The following is a 20680-nucleotide window of genomic DNA, read 5'->3' as shown; positions in this document are numbered from 1 at the left end:
TGTTAGCCAACAATGCAAGAAGATGTTTTACAAAATCGAGAGGCAGAAACCAGGACATGCTAAAGTTGTTTAGTGTGACCACACAGATATTCAGAGACGTAATTATAAAACAAACTTATACTTTGAGTTATATTTAAAGAGTACAATGTAAAAGATTTTCTACACAAAAATTGCTCTGTAAATTTACAGTAACTTACTGACAGTAGAGTTGGCAGATTTACTGTAATAGATATTCATAGATTTTGTTTATGTTAATAACATGCTGTATGTTTTAAATACAGTGCCAAATGGTAATTTTACAAGACCACATGTAGACAGCAGTATATTACTGTAATCAACGATATCCCCTTTTTGGAATATCATATATACACACACATATTAGGAACAAGGAAATAAGCACATATTAGCAAGAGTGTATACACATACATATTAGAAAAGAGTTAAAACAGCAGTTAAATTGCACCTTAAATATATTTTAAAGAGTAAATTCTAACTAAAGAATCTGTTGTTTCATTTAAGTTTTTCAAAAATACAGGTAGCTATTCTTTCCAAAGCTAACAGGCTACTTTAATTGGAGTGGTCTTTTGTAGATGATTAATAGACTCTTAACAGAATATCAGTAACACATCAACAACATATCAGTGAAGTAGCAGTAGTGAAGCATCTGAATACATTAAAGTAAATATCTTGAAGATGTTCTGTTGATACTTACATTAAGTAGATGTATTGTTAATATGTTACTTCCATTATGCAAAACCTAATCTTACCCAACCTTACCCAAAAACCTAACCCTCACCTGGCCCTAATCCTAATTTTAACCTCAACCAAAAACCTAATCCTAACCCTGGTCCTAATCCTAACCCTAACCTTAACCTCAACCAAAAACCTAATCCTAACCCTCATATGTTTTTGACATGTTACTGAAAGTCCATTGAGTGTTTATTTCATCTTATAGGACCACTCAAAATAAAATGTGACCAACTGTTCTAATAATACTCACAGGATTCACGTAAAAACTGCAATATACAAAATAAAAATATGCATGTCTTACAAGCTCCAAAAGTCAGTGTTTATGCTAGAGCTGTAGTATTAAACTCAGTGCGGGAAAGTGAATGTACACCACTGTTTGCTTGGCGCTAACATGACACTGCAAATCCCATAGAGAGTGAATCCCATAGCTAATTGTCATTATTGTAGCAGTGCCGGGGCTTTGAATTTGAAGCAGGTAAGATGACCCTTTAATTTAATTCAAATTGTACCATTAAGTACAAGTTACTTTTTTAATTTTTTGCTTTTAAGACAGCTTATATTCTTTGTTGGGAGGCTTGTTTTAGTTTTTTAAAGACATCTCCAGGAATAGTTTTCCACATTTGAAAGTTCAGTCTTAGAAGTTGGTTGCATTTTCTGCCTTTTTTGTCTTTTCTTTTCTCAGTATGGGCTTCTTTTTGAAAGCTACACATCCTTTCAGGCCCATAACGCTGAGTTGTCTTCTCACAGTAGAAGGATGGACAGAAACATCAGTGGATTTTTTTAGATCTAAAGCAAGAGTGAAGTTTGATATTCTCACACAGATGACAGCATTAAGTACTGTTTATCTGATGGGGACAGTTTTGATGGTCTACCAGGTCTTGCACAGTTGTTAGGAGTCACATTTTGTCCATATCCTTTATTATTTTTTAATCCAGAGCTGTATTTTGGCGGTTATTTTAGAATGTTTGGTCTGCTATGGTAAAAATGGTGCAGAGAATCATTAAATTTCACTGGTATTGGGATCAACTCCAAATATTTTAGTATCCTAACAAGTCCTCTTGCAGCTCTAATTGGCAGTGAGCTTTCTAATAGACGTGGCAGTAATGTTGGTTGTAAGATGCCAGTTTTGGAGAAACACGTTGCACATATTCACATATTATGAAGCTGATTTGTGCAGCAAGTTTTCAAGATGCTTAAAAGCTTAGCTGATATTGCGATAAGCCTCTTAAATCAAAAATTACTTTTGTCCGTCCTCTGCTGGTTTTGTGACTTGTGATTGCAATCTGGAAGATGATCCTAGTAGGTGTTACAGCACCGAACAGACGTGCGAGCATAGCTAGTGGGTGGGTTCTCTCTCTCCTTTTTCTCTCCTCTCTCTCTCTCTCTCAAAGCTCTTGTGATGAAGAGGCCTGTTAGGTACTGAGGTTATGGCTGTGTCTCTGCCCCTGCTAAGAAACTGGAAAATGTGACAAGAGCTCGTCGCTTCCTCCTACGCCATCCCTCTCTTCCTCTCTCTCTGTCTCGGCCCCTCATATTCACTCGTTCCTTTTCTCTCATTATTTTCAAAGGGTTCAGAGAAGAGAGCAATGACAAAGGCAAAGAGGCTGAGAGCTGAAGAAAAGGGACTACAGAAAGCTCTGCTCTTTGGGCTAGATTCTACAGAGCGTTCCAGGGAGAGATGCTGGGAGAGAAGAAGGTCTTGTTTGTAGATTTAGCCCTCTGGCCTTTAGTTTGTACTCTGGCTTAGTTATTTTTGAGCAGCGGTTCTTAGCTCAACACCTGGAGACCACACCGTTTTTGTTTCTTCCCTGTTTTCACCTATTCCAACTCATCAAATACTAGATACTAGATATAGATATTAGATCTCCGACAACAATACAGTTAAATTCATAATGTTGTTAAAAAAAAATAAATAAACAGTGTGTCCTGTTATTGATTAGTTCAATTGATGATGTTTATGCTTTCCATCTAACATTAAATTATTTCATAGAAAGAAAATAGAGATTGCAGAGACTGCAGTGCAGGGTCTATGGTGGTCAGTAATGTCAATTTTGCTTAATATTACCAACTGCAAAATAATAATTTCACTTTGCTTTATCATTTGAGAGTAGGTAATGTGTTCCTTTATTGTTTTTGCACGTTTCACATTGTTTTGCACCTTGATAGCGTTTTCAAAAGTAATACAGAATACTTGTTGCCATGCCTTTGATAAAAGCCCTTGTTATTTTGTTATTAATGTGATTTAAAAGACAGGGTATATGTTTTATGTTTGAAAGAGCATTGTGGAAAAGGAGAAATAATGCTAATATTTTTCATTTTTTAGAATAAGACCTTGTGCCTAACTTTAATTTCTTGTTAGTTATTGACATACTAGTAACCACACTTTTATTTCCAGATTTTACAATATTATAATGGACTGATTAATCATAGTTGCCACCCTACTAGATGTGTGTAGATGTCTACAAAAATAGACACAGTCATAGGCTGCCCAACATGACCAGCATGAGTGAACCTAACATTTATATCGCTGCTGTCGGGACAAAAACTTGTATCTCCATTTTTGCCATTTTCCAGTTTTTGACACTATTTGAAAAGGCCAGTTGCCCTTTATTATGTGTCAAAATTTCATGATGAATGGACTTGTAGAAATAGTACAGTTACTTGGAAAAACATATTTATCCATGTACTTCCATCAAAAGTTTTGTTTTCAAAAGTTTTTTCTCATCCTGTAAAGTTGCCTGTATGGAGATACAAGGTTTTGTTCTGACAGCAGCAATATATTTAATGTTGGTAATGGTAAAGTAGTAGTAGAGTAGTAAACCTGAAAAAAAAGTTTTCTTTGCACTGCATTGGCTTGTATATACCTCTTCACCATAAATGTATTAAAAAAATATGCTGTAGATAAAAGCATCATTTTAAAGTCTTCCTTATTTCAAGACTATTGTAAGACTATTGTTCAGCCATCAAGCAACGTATTCATAACCATTTTCTGTGAGGTAGCTTTAAGAGACATTAAACGCTTCAGACGTCTGTTATGTTACATTACAGTTCTTGAAATGCTGTTATGTATTTACATACATAGATCTGCACTTTCCCCCAGTTTCTCCCATTTGTTTAAATGTGAATGACAAAAACAAATGCAGAATATAAAAGTACAGCATGGTTTAGCCGTTTCTGGTCATAACTGCAACTTCTAAGGGTTAATCACCATTAGCAGCGCTATTAGCTGATGGTTAGTCAGTTTCCTGAAATCTCCTTCCAACTTTTGAACTTCAAAGGAAGTTCAAACTTTAGGTTCAGTTCCCTCTGCTCTGCCATGGTTATGCTGACGCGATGCCGCTCAACTCAAATCCCAGTTAAAACAGTCGGAACGAAATGGCTCCTGGCTATCCAACTGTTCCACCTTTATCAGTGGCTTTGCAGGCCTGGGCTTAGAATAGCCTCTGTCCCTCTGCTGCATGGCTCTGAATACCTAAAGCCTGGCTGGTAGAACTGCTGCGTTCCCTTGCCACCTTCACACCCACACCCCAAACCTCGTCCGCCTTACAGATCTACTCAACGTATAGACATAAACCGACAACTGTACAAACTTTCACTCGTTTACTCCATGTGTGCTGAAAAGATTTGACGTTTTTTTTTGGCCACGGTTCAGTGAAGGCTCTTGTGCACATGCTCCATTAGATGCTGTTATAGGTCTGGGGTTAAATGGTTAAATGGCACACCAGAGGGCACTCTCAGTTCAGGGAGTGGAGAGGGAGTCATGGAAGTGATTGAAGAAGAGAGAGATGATGCGTGATACAAGTTAAGAGTGGGAAAAGTGAAGAGACAAGGTGGAGGCGCATATGTGAAGTATTTGGTTTGAACTGAGAGACTGTCTCATGGTTTCATTTTGTCTAGTTTCATCATCAGGACTGCAAGAGGTGATGAAAGTGATCTTTCATCAACTGAAAGATGTCATGGTAGCACTTTATTTTGATGGTCCATTGTAGATGATCACCTTAGCTTTAACCTATATTGAGTTAATTGTCTGCTGAATTAAACAGCTTTTTCCCTAGTCCCAATACGTTACCTGGAACCTCAGCCCAAAACTTAATTTAACCTTAACCTCAACCCAAAACTTACCAAACCTAAGCCTAGTACTCATTCTTATCTCGACCTTAACCTCAACCTAACCTATCCCTAACCCTAAACCTCACTCTAGAGGTCTACTGACACCAAAACACCAAAAGCCTGATGCAGTGGAGCCTTCATTTCAAGACTGATGAATTCTTTTTGAACATTCAAACCACTTAAAGAACATGGAAGAGGAAGAAGAAATGGATTCCTAAGTCGAAGCAAAGATGAATTTCAAATTTTTCTTTTAAGCGCTGCAACAAAACGTTGCCAACACTGGGAAGCCCTTGTTGTGCCAAAATGACGACAACAACATGGAGGATTCCATCACCTTATACAAGAGCTCAGGCTGTATAATGATCCATTATGAAGGTATTTTTGTATACCTTCATAATGTATATAACAGTGGTTCTTCCCCATGTCTAAGACCATAATGTTAGCCACTACTGTTTTATTCTACAAGGCGTTTTGAGCACATGCTAAAGTTTCTAATGGTATGTTTTCATTGAAGTAAATGGACAGTTACTCCTGGCCCTCAACTACAAGCGTTCAACACCCGTGTTTAAGAAAAGCTTAATAAAGTTTATGCCACCACTGCAGCTGATGGCAGAAGTTGGGTAAATTCAATCATTGATGGAACACCCTGCTGACTCCTGTGATAATCTGCCATTCCCACTGGTGGTGGCAGAATTTTCTGTCGCTGTTTCATTCTAAACGATATCTAGTTTACCGTTGTCCCATCTACCATCATAATGTAAACACACATCACCCTTACATCACTCTATTCCCACCCTCAATCTAATCGTAATCCTGTTGATATTCAACTGAGTTTCACCAGTTTATTAACAGTGTGAGGATTTGTAGATTGGTGGGGGCGTAGCATTCCCTCAGTTACAATCCTTAGTAAACCATTACCAACACCGACTACTCGCCGAGAGTGGTTCCAGCGGGACATGGCTTCATTAGTATGCTGGAGACAAAGGGACGATGACTAACTCTGAGTAATTTAATAACAGCCTTAAATGGACACACTTAACAAAGTCCACATAGTCAGCCAATGGAAGAGCCAGAGATGAAGCTGTGAGAGCTTCAGAGCAGTCAGTCATGCTTTCTGCTATTTCCTGAAGGGGAGTTGAGCTGCTTATGCCAGTTAGCTGCAAATGCAATTTGTGTTTACTTCTTATGCTCCCGAAATGGTCAGTAACCGAAGTCCAGATGGCCCGTCTTGCTGCTGGAATTGTCTATGAGAAGAGCCTTGCCCAGGACAGTGTTATACAAATCAGCTTTAGCCGTGCCGCGGTCCAAAACCGTGGCAGCGAGAGAGATAGAAGGCAGGAAAAAGAGTGAGTGTTGAGAGTTAAAATGCCTGTGGAATGCTAATGAGTTTAGCCTTCAGCAATTCTTTCTTGTCTCCCAAGGCGTATCTAAAGACAATATTCCTTTTCTTTTCTCTATAAAATAGTAGGCCACAAGAGAGACAAGACTAGGCTGTTTATGCAGTCCATCAAACCAAGAGGTACGGTCCGGCTACTTGAGGAGCAACAATTCGGAGAGGTTATTTGACTGCTATGGTAATTGGGAGCCGATCGAATTGGACCTTGGTGTATGCCTACACACCCTCACACAGACAGGATTGATAGCACTCTGATTTGCATCAGGTCAGCCCAGGACATGGCTTCCCTCATTCACAGCCCTGAATTCCAAATTAACAGCTTCTGTCGGTTTTTTTGAGAATTATATTGGATGTAACAGACTCAAGGCAGGTAACAGGTTGAGGAATGCTAGTCCACACCATTAGAGCTAACTTACAGTGTATTTACTGCAAAGCAAAGAGTTCTTCTACAGGCGGGCTTTGATCATCCTTGAAGCGAACTGACATAAACAACAGCAGCACCCTGAGTTTAAAATGCTGAAAAACCATTACAGGCTCTTCAGACTGTCAAGAGTTATCCTGGATCTGCTGTCCTGCTATTGACAACGTAATGTGATCCATATTAGATGAGCGAAGTAGACCTGTGCCATTATTACATCATTTTTCTGAAAGCCAGACGATGAGCAGTAGAAAAGTGCTAATTCTTCATGCAGGCGTAATGCTGCTGAGAGACTAATAGTGTAAAAATACAAATCTTCATCCGAAAACATGGCCATTTAGGAGATGAGGATAAGCAGTGTTCTACAACGATGATGGCTATTGTATACAGTGTTTTGTGCTCTTGTAGACATGGCCTTTTTTTCCTTTTTGACCATGTTAAGGCAGGTATACGCTCTACAATCTTTTGGTTTTCTGTTAAAGTCTGTGGTCTTAGAATGCTTACTGTAACGTCGCCAGAGGCAAAATTGTTGATCAAAGACAGCTTGCAACAAAGAAAAATCTCAGAATGTGACCACCACGTCTAAAAAGCTACCAGAAGGAGAACAGCATGTTATGACTCTCACCACACACCAACTACAAAAGAGTGGAGCTAATGGATGAGCCAAGCAGAAAGTGGTTATTTTCTTGCATTGGAGACCGAGTCTCAAAGATTTTCTTTTTTTTACTTTTTTCCTTTTTTTTTGTAATCTGGTGTCCAGTTCACAGGAACATCAATGATGCTGCAACCATTTCACAGTGTCCCATGCAGTCATCTTGTAAGACTGCTGTTCAATGTTGAGGTAGTCAAGAAAAGTAATCCATTACAAATTGCATCTCTTAAACTGTAAATAGATTATTTGAAAAAGTAACACTACTACTCATTACTGTAATACCAAGTTACTCTCTAAAATGCAGCAACACCTGTACTACTTAGAAATACAACACGGTTTCTGGAAGATTACAGGCAAAAAGGAAAAAAACAACTTTACTTTTAATGTAGGTCAGTGGAACCAGACTTTTTCCAAGTCATTTTGTGTGATTTCCTGTGGTCCATTCTTCATGAAATTCACACACAATGTAAAGGTATTTTCAAATTATGTCAAAAAAACGACAAAAATGGATATATGAGGTTTGCTTCAGACAGCAGCAACAAGTATTGATGACCCATAGTCCCTTCAGAACTTTAAAACGCATGTCACTAGCTTTAAAAAAGACATAGCCAGTTGCTGGGCTAAAACTTGGCTAAAACTACTTTCAAATCATTTCTGTAAAAATACATTCCCAGAACTTCTCTCAACATGCTCAAACCCAAAGGCAGTCTTCAGTAAGGTTGTGCAGACTTACTGCTGTGATTTAGAACCAAAAACAGGATTAACAAAACTTCATTGCTGTGGTTGGCCGTTTCAGACAACGCTGTGGCTAGTATTCACAAAGAAGGTCTGATCTTGGATCAGATTCTTCCATATATATGATTGTCATTGTCACACTGTCATTACTGATTCCAGATCAGCATTCTGACTCCTGAGGTGGTTTACAAATACAGACCCTGTTGTCTAAAGTGTCTGCTCCAGTTTTGTTCATTGTTACACCTCACTGTGAGTCATAATGTGTCCTAAACCACATGGACAAGTCTACATGACCTTAATGAAGACCTGGATGTGGTTTAAGTTGGTTGAGAGAAGTTTTAGTGATGTATTTTTACAGAAATGTCTTGGGCTATTTGGGTGACTATTGAGTTCTAGTGTTAGCAACATTAGCCTCGCTGCTCTAGTTCTAATCTAAAGAAGCATAATTTGGACTCCAAACATGTCTTGGCTGATCAACTACATATGATAAGTGGGTAAGTGTAAAATGATGTAAATTTGATTTGTATTTGTTGACCCATTTCATTAATAATTCAGAAACGTGAATACAAGACTTTAACGTGTTGCGCTGCTTATAGGAAAATAGCAGTAACCTTACTGTAACATGTTACTTTGTACTGCTTTTCCCCCAACACTGCTGCTGTTATTGCACAGTGTTACATGGATTTGTCATTCAGGGAAATAAATAATGATGGCAGTTCTTGCTTTTGCATGCATGGATCACATGACTGCATGATGCTTCACTTCAGACATGTCCACATGCTTATCGCGAATTGATTTAACCACCACACCTGCTTCCATAACGTTCTCCAATACATTGTGCCAGAGCACGTGAGTGACATATTTATGACGCCGGGGAGCATCACAACATCCATTTGGAGAAATCCCAGTGGCAGCATCATGGACAGTTCTCAACCTGTGAAAAAAAACACTTCTTCACTGCTATGAGATCCTGGTGGGTTATATTTGGAACAGCATGTCAATACTGACTCGCCACAGACTGTTGACACGGTGTGGAGAAGAGGACTGCAGTCGAAGGTCACACCCTGAGAGATCCGTGCTCTTCGGGAGGAGCCATCTGTAAAGACAATACTTGAAATCAAACCTTCTCTGAAAAAGAATGCTTCACTTGTGTGATGTGTATCTTATCTTTTCCTCCCAGATTGAATAAAGCAAGATGGAAGTAAGCCTTTCCTTTTCAAGTCGGGCCACGTTTGTGCACTCTCGCAGTGGTTTCTGCAGAAGAACACATCAATAGTGCTCCTAATTCCAGGGAGATAAAGAACAAATCAAATTGGATTTACACATTACATCCTGCTGTTGTCTTTTATCGTGGCTGGAGTTGGGCTGTGAGCTTAAACCTCTGTTGAGCATTCCTCTTGGGGCTGATCCAGCATTAGTCTACCCGATTCGAATCCTAACCTTATCCATTACAGGCAAAACTGTTCGGAGATCAGCAGTAAATACTAGCAGTGCTGAGTTGTTCGAGCTGTCTCCATCTGCGTGGCCTCTCTGTATTTAGGCTGTCAGATGATCCGAAGCCTCTCATTGCCTCTGCTGTGTCTTGGTGGGATTAAACAAACCTCCAGACACGTTCCGGAAGCACATCCACACGCTTTCGGTGTAATGGGCTGGAAGCGGTTGTGTGCGAGCCTGTGTAGTGGTGGTGATGTTAGAGTTTTTTCTGATTTTTTTGGATTAGAAAGCTGTTTTTGCTCTTCTCTCCTAATGGGGAGGGTAATTGGTCTGACGGGAAGAGGCGTTCTCTCACCCCCCCACCCCCGGATGCTGAGGTTGTAGAAGTGCTTGTTTGGTTCCTCACACTTCCCCTGTGATTTCACACTGCTTTCGACTGGGTAGGAACAGCTGTGGCCTTCGGGCTCAATCTTAGGTTCTGGTGTAAGAGAGATGGCAGCACAATAGCATTCGAAACCGAATAATCAGGAATGAATCCAATTCATATCTTATATTCTGTGTCAGATTCAGTTTTGATTCTGATTCTATGATTGATCTATGGTTGTTATCACCCTGGAGTCATAATAATAAGCAGGCTGACATTCTGCAACCTGGGGAGCACACCCATGAGATGTCAAGTGTTGATAGTGTGAATTTGTACCTTGATTGTTGTTGTATTTTTCTTTTTCCTTCTTTTATTTCTTCTCAATACCACTGCAGGAAAGGACTCTTGGAAAAGGTGTTTAGTGATTCATAGGAACACACCAATGTGGAATTCCTGGGCTGATAACGATAACCAATAACATTTGAGCAGTATTGAAGATAGTTTTCTCTTGGAAGGTGCTGTAGTTTCTGTGATTACCAATAGGGGTGGTACTTGAGTACTCAGTAAACTGGTCGAGGTTCCAGTTTTAAGGTACTGAAATCACTGTTTGGGTATTTGTTACGTTTTATCACAAGAAGAGTTAACCAAAAAAAAATCTAGCATGTTTCTGTGATCAGTATCACAACATGGGCTCAGGAATACTTCGTTAAACCATTGTGAATGAACACCCTGTCACTGTATCCACAAATGCAAGTTGTGACTGTACTATGCACAGCAGAAACAATATGGCAGCAACGTCCAGAAACACCGCCGTGTTCTCTGGGCTTGAGCTCATCCAAAATGGACTGAACAGGAAGTAACTGCTGCACCATTTAAAGTGGAATGGAAACCTTAAACAAGAAACTGTTGAATAAGAAGCCAACTTCAGTTTCATGTAACTATAGTGGTAAATATGTTGTGATATTAATGTTAAATAACATTACTGCATGTTTTGAAGTTGCCACCGACTCTGCTATATGACGTAAACTGAAAGTGGCAGGCAAAAAAGTTTGGCCATGAGTGAAATTAGGGACAATTTAAAATACAGGCTTCCTGGGTGGCGCAGCCATCGAAGCATTGGCCCTGTCATCAAGGGATCACAAGTTTGCTCCACAGCGATGCTACAGCCATTAGTGGTGGGGAGTCCAAGAGCACATAATTGGCCTCACTCTTAGAGTAGGATCTGTTAGCCAATGTAACAGAATTGGCAGTTAGCGTTCTCTTCCAATTGTTACCTAATAACGTTGCATTAGCAGCACTTGGAAAGGATGCAGGGGTGCTACATGTCACAGAGGAGGCACATGCTGGCCTTCATCCTCCCAGATTAATTGCATAATGTGCAACCTAGCTAGCGGGTTGGACAGTATTTAAATTGGCATGAAAAAATGGGTAAGGTGAGTGAGGGAGTGAGGGAGCGAGCGAGGGAGGAAGGGAGGGAGGGAGCGGTTGTTTTGCAAGTTTGTTTGTTTTGACCCATTTCTCTTCAATCTGAGCACTGTCATGAAGGTCTAGACTATCTGAGTTTTTTTAGTGAAAATCCACAGATGCATTATTCCACACAGACCAGCCATTAAAATCACATTACCTGACCTCCTCCGGAAAAACGAATCAAGATTCAGCCAGGCTTTAGTTGTGGTTGACATTAAATATGATGTGCCTTGAGCATAAAACAGGCTAAATCTCTAAACAGTGCTAGCTGCCTCGTATTCTTCAGTCTTCATAGTTTCCTGAATTTATTCATTTTTAAATATCTGATTGCATATAGTGCTCCAAGACAATTAATTTAAAAGCTATTTATCTGAGCCGTAGGCATTTATTTGCTCAGAAAAAATAATATTATTAGAATAAATACAAATAATATCAGTACAGTAAGTAGTAATTTTATGTATGTCAGTGTGTTCGTTTAACCCTTTCCAGACCTCTCCTCATGGCACCCCAGTATAACTTGTGGTTATCATCCAATACCTGGATTGTCTAGACCAGGGGTCAGACCCATGCAGCTCTTTTACTGCCCTGTTGTGGCTCCACAGCAGAATTAGATTTTTAGGTAAAAATAAAATAATCCTCCTTTGCAGTAAAATAAAGCTCTGCTGATCGTTCTAACACAGTTTAAACAGAAATGGTTAACGTGTAACTGCAAATTTAACCTTTAATCCTGAAGATTGGCGTGCAGACTGCTGGTCACCATAGCAATGCATTAGGTTTCTCAGTCGAATTGTCCCATTCCACCTTAAATGGTGCAGCAGTTACATTCTCAGGCACCATTTAAGGTGGTACGGTAAAATTTGAACAAGAAGCTGGCGAATGAGAAGCTGACTTCAGCCTCATAAAAAGGCGAACATTGGAGGAACTATTCTACTTTTGAGGAAAAGCCAGAGATGCGAGAAAAGTGGCGATAGCTGAGCTAAAGCTTAAAGTAGAGCAAAGTAAGTCTGTGTTATTGTTTATTATATTTTTTAGTCTCTCTGAGGACATCAGCTAGATGTATTATCAGCCAAGATGGTAAAACTTCACTAAAACGGGCATAAAATGTTGTGTGTGTTTTGTATTTTTATATTTTGTATTTGTATTTTTTGTTGTAGGTGTAGTTTTTGGTGTATTTTTTATTGTATTTATGTTTATTTGCATTTATTCTATAAATATATGGTGTTTTTACACATAAAAATTGCTGAGATAAATATTATTAAATAACATGTTTAGCTGCCTAAGAGTTCCGCACAGTACTGGATGTATTAATGAAAGCAGAGATGTCATATCCGTGTTAATCATTAACGTTGGGCTCATCAGTACAATATGCTGGATTGGATATCGGAGGGAAAAAAGAATGAATCTGATCCAATACTGTGCCAAATGTGTTCTGAAATAGCACGCAGTCCCATTGTGTGATGTGATTTTCGCTGTGTAGTTCTCCCTGTGGGGTAGTAGAGTGTTTGAGTAGTTTCAGCATGACAGGCTACTTAAGATGCTCATCTGAAGTGAATTGCTTCAATTAAAAATAACTCATTTTAAAACATAGTAGAACAAATATCTGATTGGTATCAGCAAATACTCAAGGCTTTAGTATCGGTGTGTGTATTGTATATATCTCTAACTAAAACTTCATTTTATCCTGACTGAAGTAGAGCTAAAGCCGTGAAAAACATTTTCACTCTGCAGCATCAGAGCGTGACTCGTGCGTCAGCGCAGGCGCAATCAGAAGTGGTGCACCAAGTTGGTAGTTGTAATTATCTGGATTTTCAATATCAGACTGATAATTAAATTTGCCCATTAATAGACAGGTAATGTAGAACGTATAATGTGTAATGAATAATGTATGGCCACCAATACATTGTGCATCTCTAATAATTCGGCTTTCAGAGGTTTTGTCTAATGAAGCCATCTGAAGTGAGGCAGTATTCCTGAACACATTAGACATCAAAGTGCACATGATCAGAATTTGTAGCATCTTTGAAAAGTGTTCATTGCATGTTATGAATAACTATGTGGGGGCGTATGTGCATGTGAGCGTGTGCAGCCGTGAATACAAATCTGAGTGAATGTGAATGTGCTCATGCTTGTGTGCTCATGCAGTAAATTAGTGTATGTAGGTTCCATTTTCAACACCCCGTCCTCCTCTCTCTGTTTCTCTCTCTATTTCTCTCTCTATCTTTCTCTCCCTCTCTCTGTTTCACTCTCTCTTTGTCTCTCTCTCTCTCCCTGTCTGTCTTTCTTGTGCTCTCTCTCACTCACTCTTCTCTCTCTTTCTCTCTCTTTCTCTCTCTTTGTCTGTCTCTCTCTCCCTTGCTCTGTTTCACTCTCTCCTTGTCTCTCGTACTTGTCCTCTTTCTCTCGCTCTCACTCTCTCTCTCTCTCTCTCTCTCTCTCTCTCTGTCTGTCTTTCTCATGCTCTCACTCTCACGTACTCTTTCTTTTCCTCTTTCCATCTCTGTATCCCTCTCTGTTCCATTCTCTCCTTGTCTCTCTCTCTCGCCTTTATCTCTCTTTGTCTGTCTTTCTCATGCTTTCGCTCATTCTTCTCTCTCTCTCTGTCTCCCTCTTTCTCACGCACTCTCTTGCTCAGTTTTACTCTCGCTCTCACTCCCTGTCTGTATCTCTCTCTTACCTTTTTTCTATCTTTCTCCCTCTCTCTGTTTCACTCTCCTTCTCTCTCTCTCTCTCACTCACACTTGTGTTCTTTCTCTCTTTCTGTCTCTCTCTTTTGCTTTTTCTCTCTTTCCACATTCATCTTGCTATCTCTTCTTTTACTCTCTCTCTCTCTCTCTCTCTCTCTCTCTCTCTCTCTCTCTCTCTCTCTCTCTCTCTCCCTCTCTCCCTGCCTGCTTTATTGGCATGACCATATCAAGTATGGTATTGCCAAAGCATAATAACAGCAACAGTCATATCATTAACAACAACAATATGGCACTACTACTATCACTAATGATAACAACAACAATAAGAATAATCATAAAAATAATAATTGTAATAATAATTCTTCTTATTATTATATTTTGGGGAGTGTTGAGACTGTTAGCCTCACTGTCTCTCACTGCCCACCCCTTCACTCCGTCCCTCCCTCCTCCTCTTTCTCCCTCCCTATCTCTCGCTCGCTCTCTCTCAGCTTTATTGGCATGTCTGTGTCAAGTACAGTACTGCCAAAGCACAACAACAACAACATCATTCACAATAACAACAATATAACACTACTGCTGCTGCTGCTGCTGCTTATTTCTATTATTAGTAGTAGTTGTAACAATAATAGTAGTAGCAGCAGTGAACCAACTCCATATATCAAATTTTCTACATTAAAATGATCTGTGTGGGGGTAAAAGAGTGGAGAAGGTTACAAACTCTCTCTCTTTTTTCTCTCTGTCTCTATCTCTCTCTCTATCTGTCTCCTACCAGGTTGATCCCTCAGACGGTAGGCCTGCTGTACGTCGGTAACTATGACATGCCCTTTGCACAGCTGAAGGTGAGATCCCTGCTAAATCTGGCTTCACACCTATGCCAGGCTCTGGCGTCAGGCACTGGCTTCTGTCACAAAGCCACAGATGAGCTTCTGAAGCCGCCCCCCCACTTCACACTGCTGCTGTATATGTCACCTTCCCTGCCCCCATTCCTGCATTCATTACTCCTGATTCATTGTACAGCAAACATGTTCATGTCAGCATCCATATATGACCTTATGTATTTAACCACGTTACCATTCAAACGTTTGGAATCACTCACCATATTCATGCCATCTATTATTTTAAACTCATGAATAATCAAGTACATTTAAATATTCTAAAGATAACAACACAAACATTTAATTTACTATCCAAAACAACCTGTGAGGCTTTACATCTTCTTAGTTTTTAAATATAATGTTCATGATGGTAAAATAGTGGTAAATCTGAAAACAGAAAGTTTTCTTTGGGGACTGTTTTGCCTTACAACAACCTCCATGTAGCTTTCCATCATAAACATATTAAAAAAGTTTGGGCTCTAGAGTAGAACATTTCACATCAAACCACTCTGAATGACTTTGTGTATGTGTTATAAGGAGAGTTTCAGCCCTGATTGCTTTTTTAACTGAGGATAACTGACTTGCCTTCACTTATGTATCATCAGTGTCAGAACATAATGTCGTGAATCCAAAATGGCTACTTCACATGAGAAGAAAACAACGCTCTTAACTTATAATGGAAATAATTGTAAACAGTCCCCCCACCCAGCCCAAGTAACTTTTTGATCATGTCTGTTGGTCAGTTCATGACAGTTTAACATAATGCAAAGTATGACTGGAGTTTACAGACAACACAGACAAAAATTGAGATAGCAACAGCAACGATACATCCACCTATTCATCCTGTGGCAGTTTAGCTCTGCCCATTCACTGTGAAGTTATAAGAAGTGTTTCAGCTCTGAGTGCTTATTGCCTGAAGCACAGTACAGTCCCACCAATCAGAATTTCCATCTACAGTCATTTGCAAAAGTTTGAACACATACATACATACATACATACATACATACATCATCATCTAAACCACTTATCCTTCTCGGTCGCGGTGGGGTGCTGGAGCCTATCCCAGCTGTCATTGGGCGGAAGGCAGGATACACCCTGGACAGGTCGCCAGTCCATCACAGGGCAGACAGACAGACATACACATTCACACACTCACTCACACCTAGGGGCAATTTAGCACGTCCAACTGGCCTGACTGCATGTTTTTGGACTGTGGGAGGAAACCAGAGTACCCAGAGGAAACCCACGCAGACACGGGGAGAACAAGCAAACTCCACACAGAAACGACCCTGGCCGCCTGGCCAGGAATCGAACCCAGGCCCTTCTTGCTGTGAGGCGAAGTTTGAACACCTGTAGTCAAATTACAATTGTTGATTTTCAAAGTGAAATAAGGTAACACATTCTCTAGGGAACAAACTTAAATTTGGCAATTTTCTGCTAATTTTAGTGTACAATGTTCTATTTATTGTTCAGGTTAAGCATATTTGACAAGAAATAAAACAGAACGTGCCTTTTGCACAGGCCACATGTTATACTTCTTCCTCTATGTATTAAAATCGTAACATTAAAAATGATTACTCATACTAAAGGGACTAAACTAAAGGGAAATGTACAGAGGAAAAAATATGTTTTCTCTGGGGAATATTTTGCCTTACAGCAACTTTCATGTACCTTTCCACCATGAGCATATTAAAGATGTATGTTTTGCAGGTCAAAAGCCACATTTTATGTTTCTTTTTCTATATGTTAAAATATGCTCATGGTGCAAAGGTACATGGAGGTTGCTGTAAGGCAAAGTAGTCCCCAAAGAAAACATACTTTTTCAGACCTCTGCAAGTTTAAATTTATTTACTGTTCATTTGCTGATTTTAACATACAGAGGTTTAAACATAAAATAAACAGGAATTAAATTAAAATGTGCAGATGTCTGAAAAATATGTTTTCTTTGGGGACTATTTCCACTATGAGCATATTAACAAAAATGTATGTTTTGCACAGGCCATATTTTATGTTTTTTCCTCTATATGTTAAAATGGTGGAAAGGTACATGGAGGTTGCTGCAAAGCAAAACAGACATCAGCACATTTTAATTTAATCACTGTTTATTTGCTGATTTTAACACAGGAATAAATATAAAATAAACAGTAATTTACATGTGCAGAGGTGTGTTCTCTGAAGAGGAGGTGTTAACTTATTTTCACTTAGACAATAAACAGAACATGTCTTTTGATCAGGAGCACCCAAACATTTGCATACAACTGTATCAGTTTTACGAGCACCATAAAAAACAGCCTGTTAAAATTGTAAAGGATAAAGAGAGGTTTAAAATGGTCACTTAAAGATGAATTTTGACCATTTTTTGTTGCAACAAAGCACACAAATTTGTAGAAAAGTGGACATCAAGGGAAAAAATAAAGGGCAGGAAAATGTAGGATATGGGTCCATGATTTAGGTATGCAAAAAATTTTGAAATTGAATTGATGGAATTGCCCTTTAATCTTATTGTGAGAGAGTAGTACGAATGTCACGTCGTAATTATAATCATTTTATGCCTATATCTGCAACGAAATTGTTTCAGTGTCATTGAAAACACTGCAACTTTTGGAGGGCTGTATGTGTGTTTCTGTACTGTAATTTTTGAACACCGCCTATTTTTGTTTTGAATGAGGCTCGAGGGAGCTGTCAAATTTCCACCCTTCCTTTCTCTCTCTCTCTCTCTCTCTCTCTCTCCCTCACACTCACACACTCTATATGATGACTCACTGATCTCTCTGACGAGCGTGTGTGTATCCAGCCCTCTCGCTGCGTTTGCCGTTCCCTGGCAGCCCCACAAAGTTAACACGGCCCACTCATCCGCTCCAGAACTTTTCCTCTTCTCTCTGTTGAGAGGTGGAGGTCGACTCCGTGTGACGTCTCCATTAGGATCAAACGCTCCATCTCATTCTGCACTTCCTTATTAATCTTACACACAGAAAAACCTCCCGCTTTGTTCAGGTAGCAGCAGGGGACTTGCTGCGTGAGAAGAGCGAGGGGCTTTAATCCAAGCATGTGCATGTGTAAGAGCACTCTGCCTGCTCTGCCTGCCAGGCATTCTTTAACTGAAGCATGTATTTCAGCTTGCAGAGAAAATCTGATATGCTGCGGTCCCTTCTCCGTGTTCTTTTGTTAGTGAAAGAACATTTCTGCGGAATTACGCTGGCTGAGAAATGCACGTAATATGACCTTTTGTGGAGCAGAGCTCGGCACGCCGCAGTTAAAAATAGATCAATATTTGTTATTAACTGTTCGTTTTTAGTGTCACTGGTGTTTTTTTTTTAACCCTCTCTTATCTAATGTTTCTCCGCTGCTACATTCAGAGGCTTTGTCTTTGTACCTTTTTAAAAGGGCCCATATCATAGGAAGACATTTTTTATTTTTTTTTAATGACATAAAATAAAAAAAAGATATAAAGCCGGACAATCCAGACAAAAATCAAGACAACAGACAGACAGTATATAAAGCAAACAAATAAAGTGAAAAGAAAGGCAAGCCAAACATTACAATATAATGACAAAGAGGCAGTATATTGAACAGATAAGATAAAAATTGTATTATGTGTAAACGCGTATACACATACAAACTAGGGCTGCAACAAACGGCTGATTCGAATAATCGATTATTCGGATTGTGAATCCTTACGTTACCAAATAACTCCTGTAGCTATTGGCTTTTAAATTTATCTTCAGGTTGTTTTATGCATTTCTGCATGTAACATTCGAACATTCACTGTTGGAATAAACCTTCCTGCTAATACAAAAGATAAATAAGACTCCAACATATTTTTCCTGTCAAATTTTAGAACCAAGGATGTGCAAAGTAGCAGCAATAAAATATAACAAAACTAAACCACACAATCGGCACAACTATCGCCGCGTCCCACATACTTCTGTACTTCACACACTACACTAATGAGTGCACTTCTAATGGTATATACGCTATTTTTGCACACTATTTAGTGTGCTAGTGTGCAGTTTAGGACGGGGCTTACCGACATAAATTTATTCATCCAGTGAGCCGACAAGTTTCCTCTTCAGATGCTCCTGCATGGAGGATGTGCTCCCATGCCAGCTAAGGATGGCTTTACAAACAGCACAACTGACGTGTTATTTCTGAGTTTAGCGTTAAATGCTCCCACACTTTTAAGGATTTTGTTCTTGAGGCTGACGTTGCGCTGTTGTTAACTCTCCTGTAAGCGGTAAGCCCAAAACATTCCTAGTGAGTGTGAGAAAGACACGTAATGACGTCACTAACTAATTGACTAATAAATTAGTTGCCAACTAATTTGGTCGTCGATTTTAGATGACTAAATCGAATAATCGCTGTGCCCCCAATACAAACACGTACACACATTCAGCATCTTTGTACCAAAAAAACACAAAAGAAGGTCTTGCGTTAACGTGAATAACATCATGGCTGTGACTGGGTCGCAGGTACGAGTCGAAGGTGAGCGCTGTATTTCATGACAGCTGTTACGCAGGGCCAGGCCTACCCAGATAGATCACAGGCCTGTCCAGTCAAATGAGGAAAGAGTGTAAACAGTGGTGTGCAAAAGTTTAAGTGCCCCAATTAAATGACATAAAATAACTGAAAATAACAAACCTCTACAAAGCACACTTCTGCACATGATAAGGCACAATTAGTGTTTATTTGCTGAATTACATATATTGAGGGGGGATAAAACATGGGGAAAAGTTATAGCATATTTGATTTTAAATTTTTTTTTGTGAAATATGTTTAACTCAGCAAATAAATAGAAATTATTCAGAAAAATGCCATCTTCAAAGTTGCTCCCTGTAGAGGATGTGTTCACTTATTTTCAGTGAAAATCAACAAAACATGTCACTTGATTGAAACATTTGCATATGGCTGTTTACCGATAAGGACTTAATGCCTTAAAGCGATAGACTCTCACAGTCTTGTTGACATCCTCGTCTCCATGAACATAGACACCAGTACGTCTTCTCACTTGTGATGTTCAGATATTGCTTTTCGTGCACCACTCGCTCTCGAGTCACTGACAGCTCCGAGGCATTTTGCTGTTTGTTACTGTTTATCCATGCTAAATTAACATAGCAGTAGACTACACCCTAACAGTCTGCAAGCTTTTGTAGGAATACTATATAAAACAATAGATGCATGGCAGTTTGTTAGAAGGACTTCAGACACTTTTTCAAAAAACATTTGTTTTTAATTATATTGCATGCATTGCCTGTGTGTACAATCACAATGTTTTGAAAAATCATTTTGTTCATAAACACAGACATTAGTGGATTGGAATTAATTGGTTTCTGCCCAAGTATGGAGAATAGCCTGCTCTGCAGTGGCTGTATGAAGGTTGGGCTGGGTTGGGCGTTACCTAATCAGATTTTAATCTCCCTCATGCAGACCATCTAGCCGATATTAAGACTAAATAATTTATCAGTCAATTATTCTGCTTCCCACTCCACCAATGCAGTCTATGAGGAGCAGTGCTGTTCCTTAAAAAGAGTTACGGTAGACATTAGACCTGTAAGGGTACTGAAACTGAAATTTAACTTTTTGGAGCTTAGTATGTGGACTGAACTGTGGATTTATTTCACTTTCACAGCTGCGTGAAATATTCTTACACCGCTGTGCGGCAAATTGCACTGTGAACGCTGAAAATCTCTCAAACATGCCTATATGCATATTATAGAAGTGATCGCTGGAGGGAATCACTGTTGTGCTGAAAATTTAAATAAATAGGAACTGTTTTGAAAGACTTAAAAAGAAATGGT

General features: G+C 39.3%; 1 protein-coding gene across 1 annotated transcript in view; it reads left to right on the top strand.

The window, feature by feature from the left end:
- rngtt (RNA guanylyltransferase and 5'-phosphatase) overlaps positions 1 to 20680 on the top strand; it is a 194252-nt gene that overhangs the window by 160570 nt on the left and 13002 nt on the right. Inside the window, exon 14 of the mRNA XM_036582370.1 lies at positions 14783 to 14849. Coding sequence (XP_036438263.1) covers positions 14783 to 14849 — 67 coding nt within the window. The remainder of the gene's footprint in view (positions 1 to 14782; positions 14850 to 20680) is intronic.

Source organism: Colossoma macropomum, unplaced genomic scaffold (genome assembly GCF_904425465.1).
Source record: "Colossoma macropomum unplaced genomic scaffold, Colossoma_macropomum, whole genome shotgun sequence".
NCBI lineage: Eukaryota > Metazoa > Chordata > Actinopteri > Characiformes > Serrasalmidae > Colossoma > Colossoma macropomum.
Note: the sequence above shows the minus strand (reverse complement) of the source record. Positions and strands in the feature narration are given on the sequence as shown.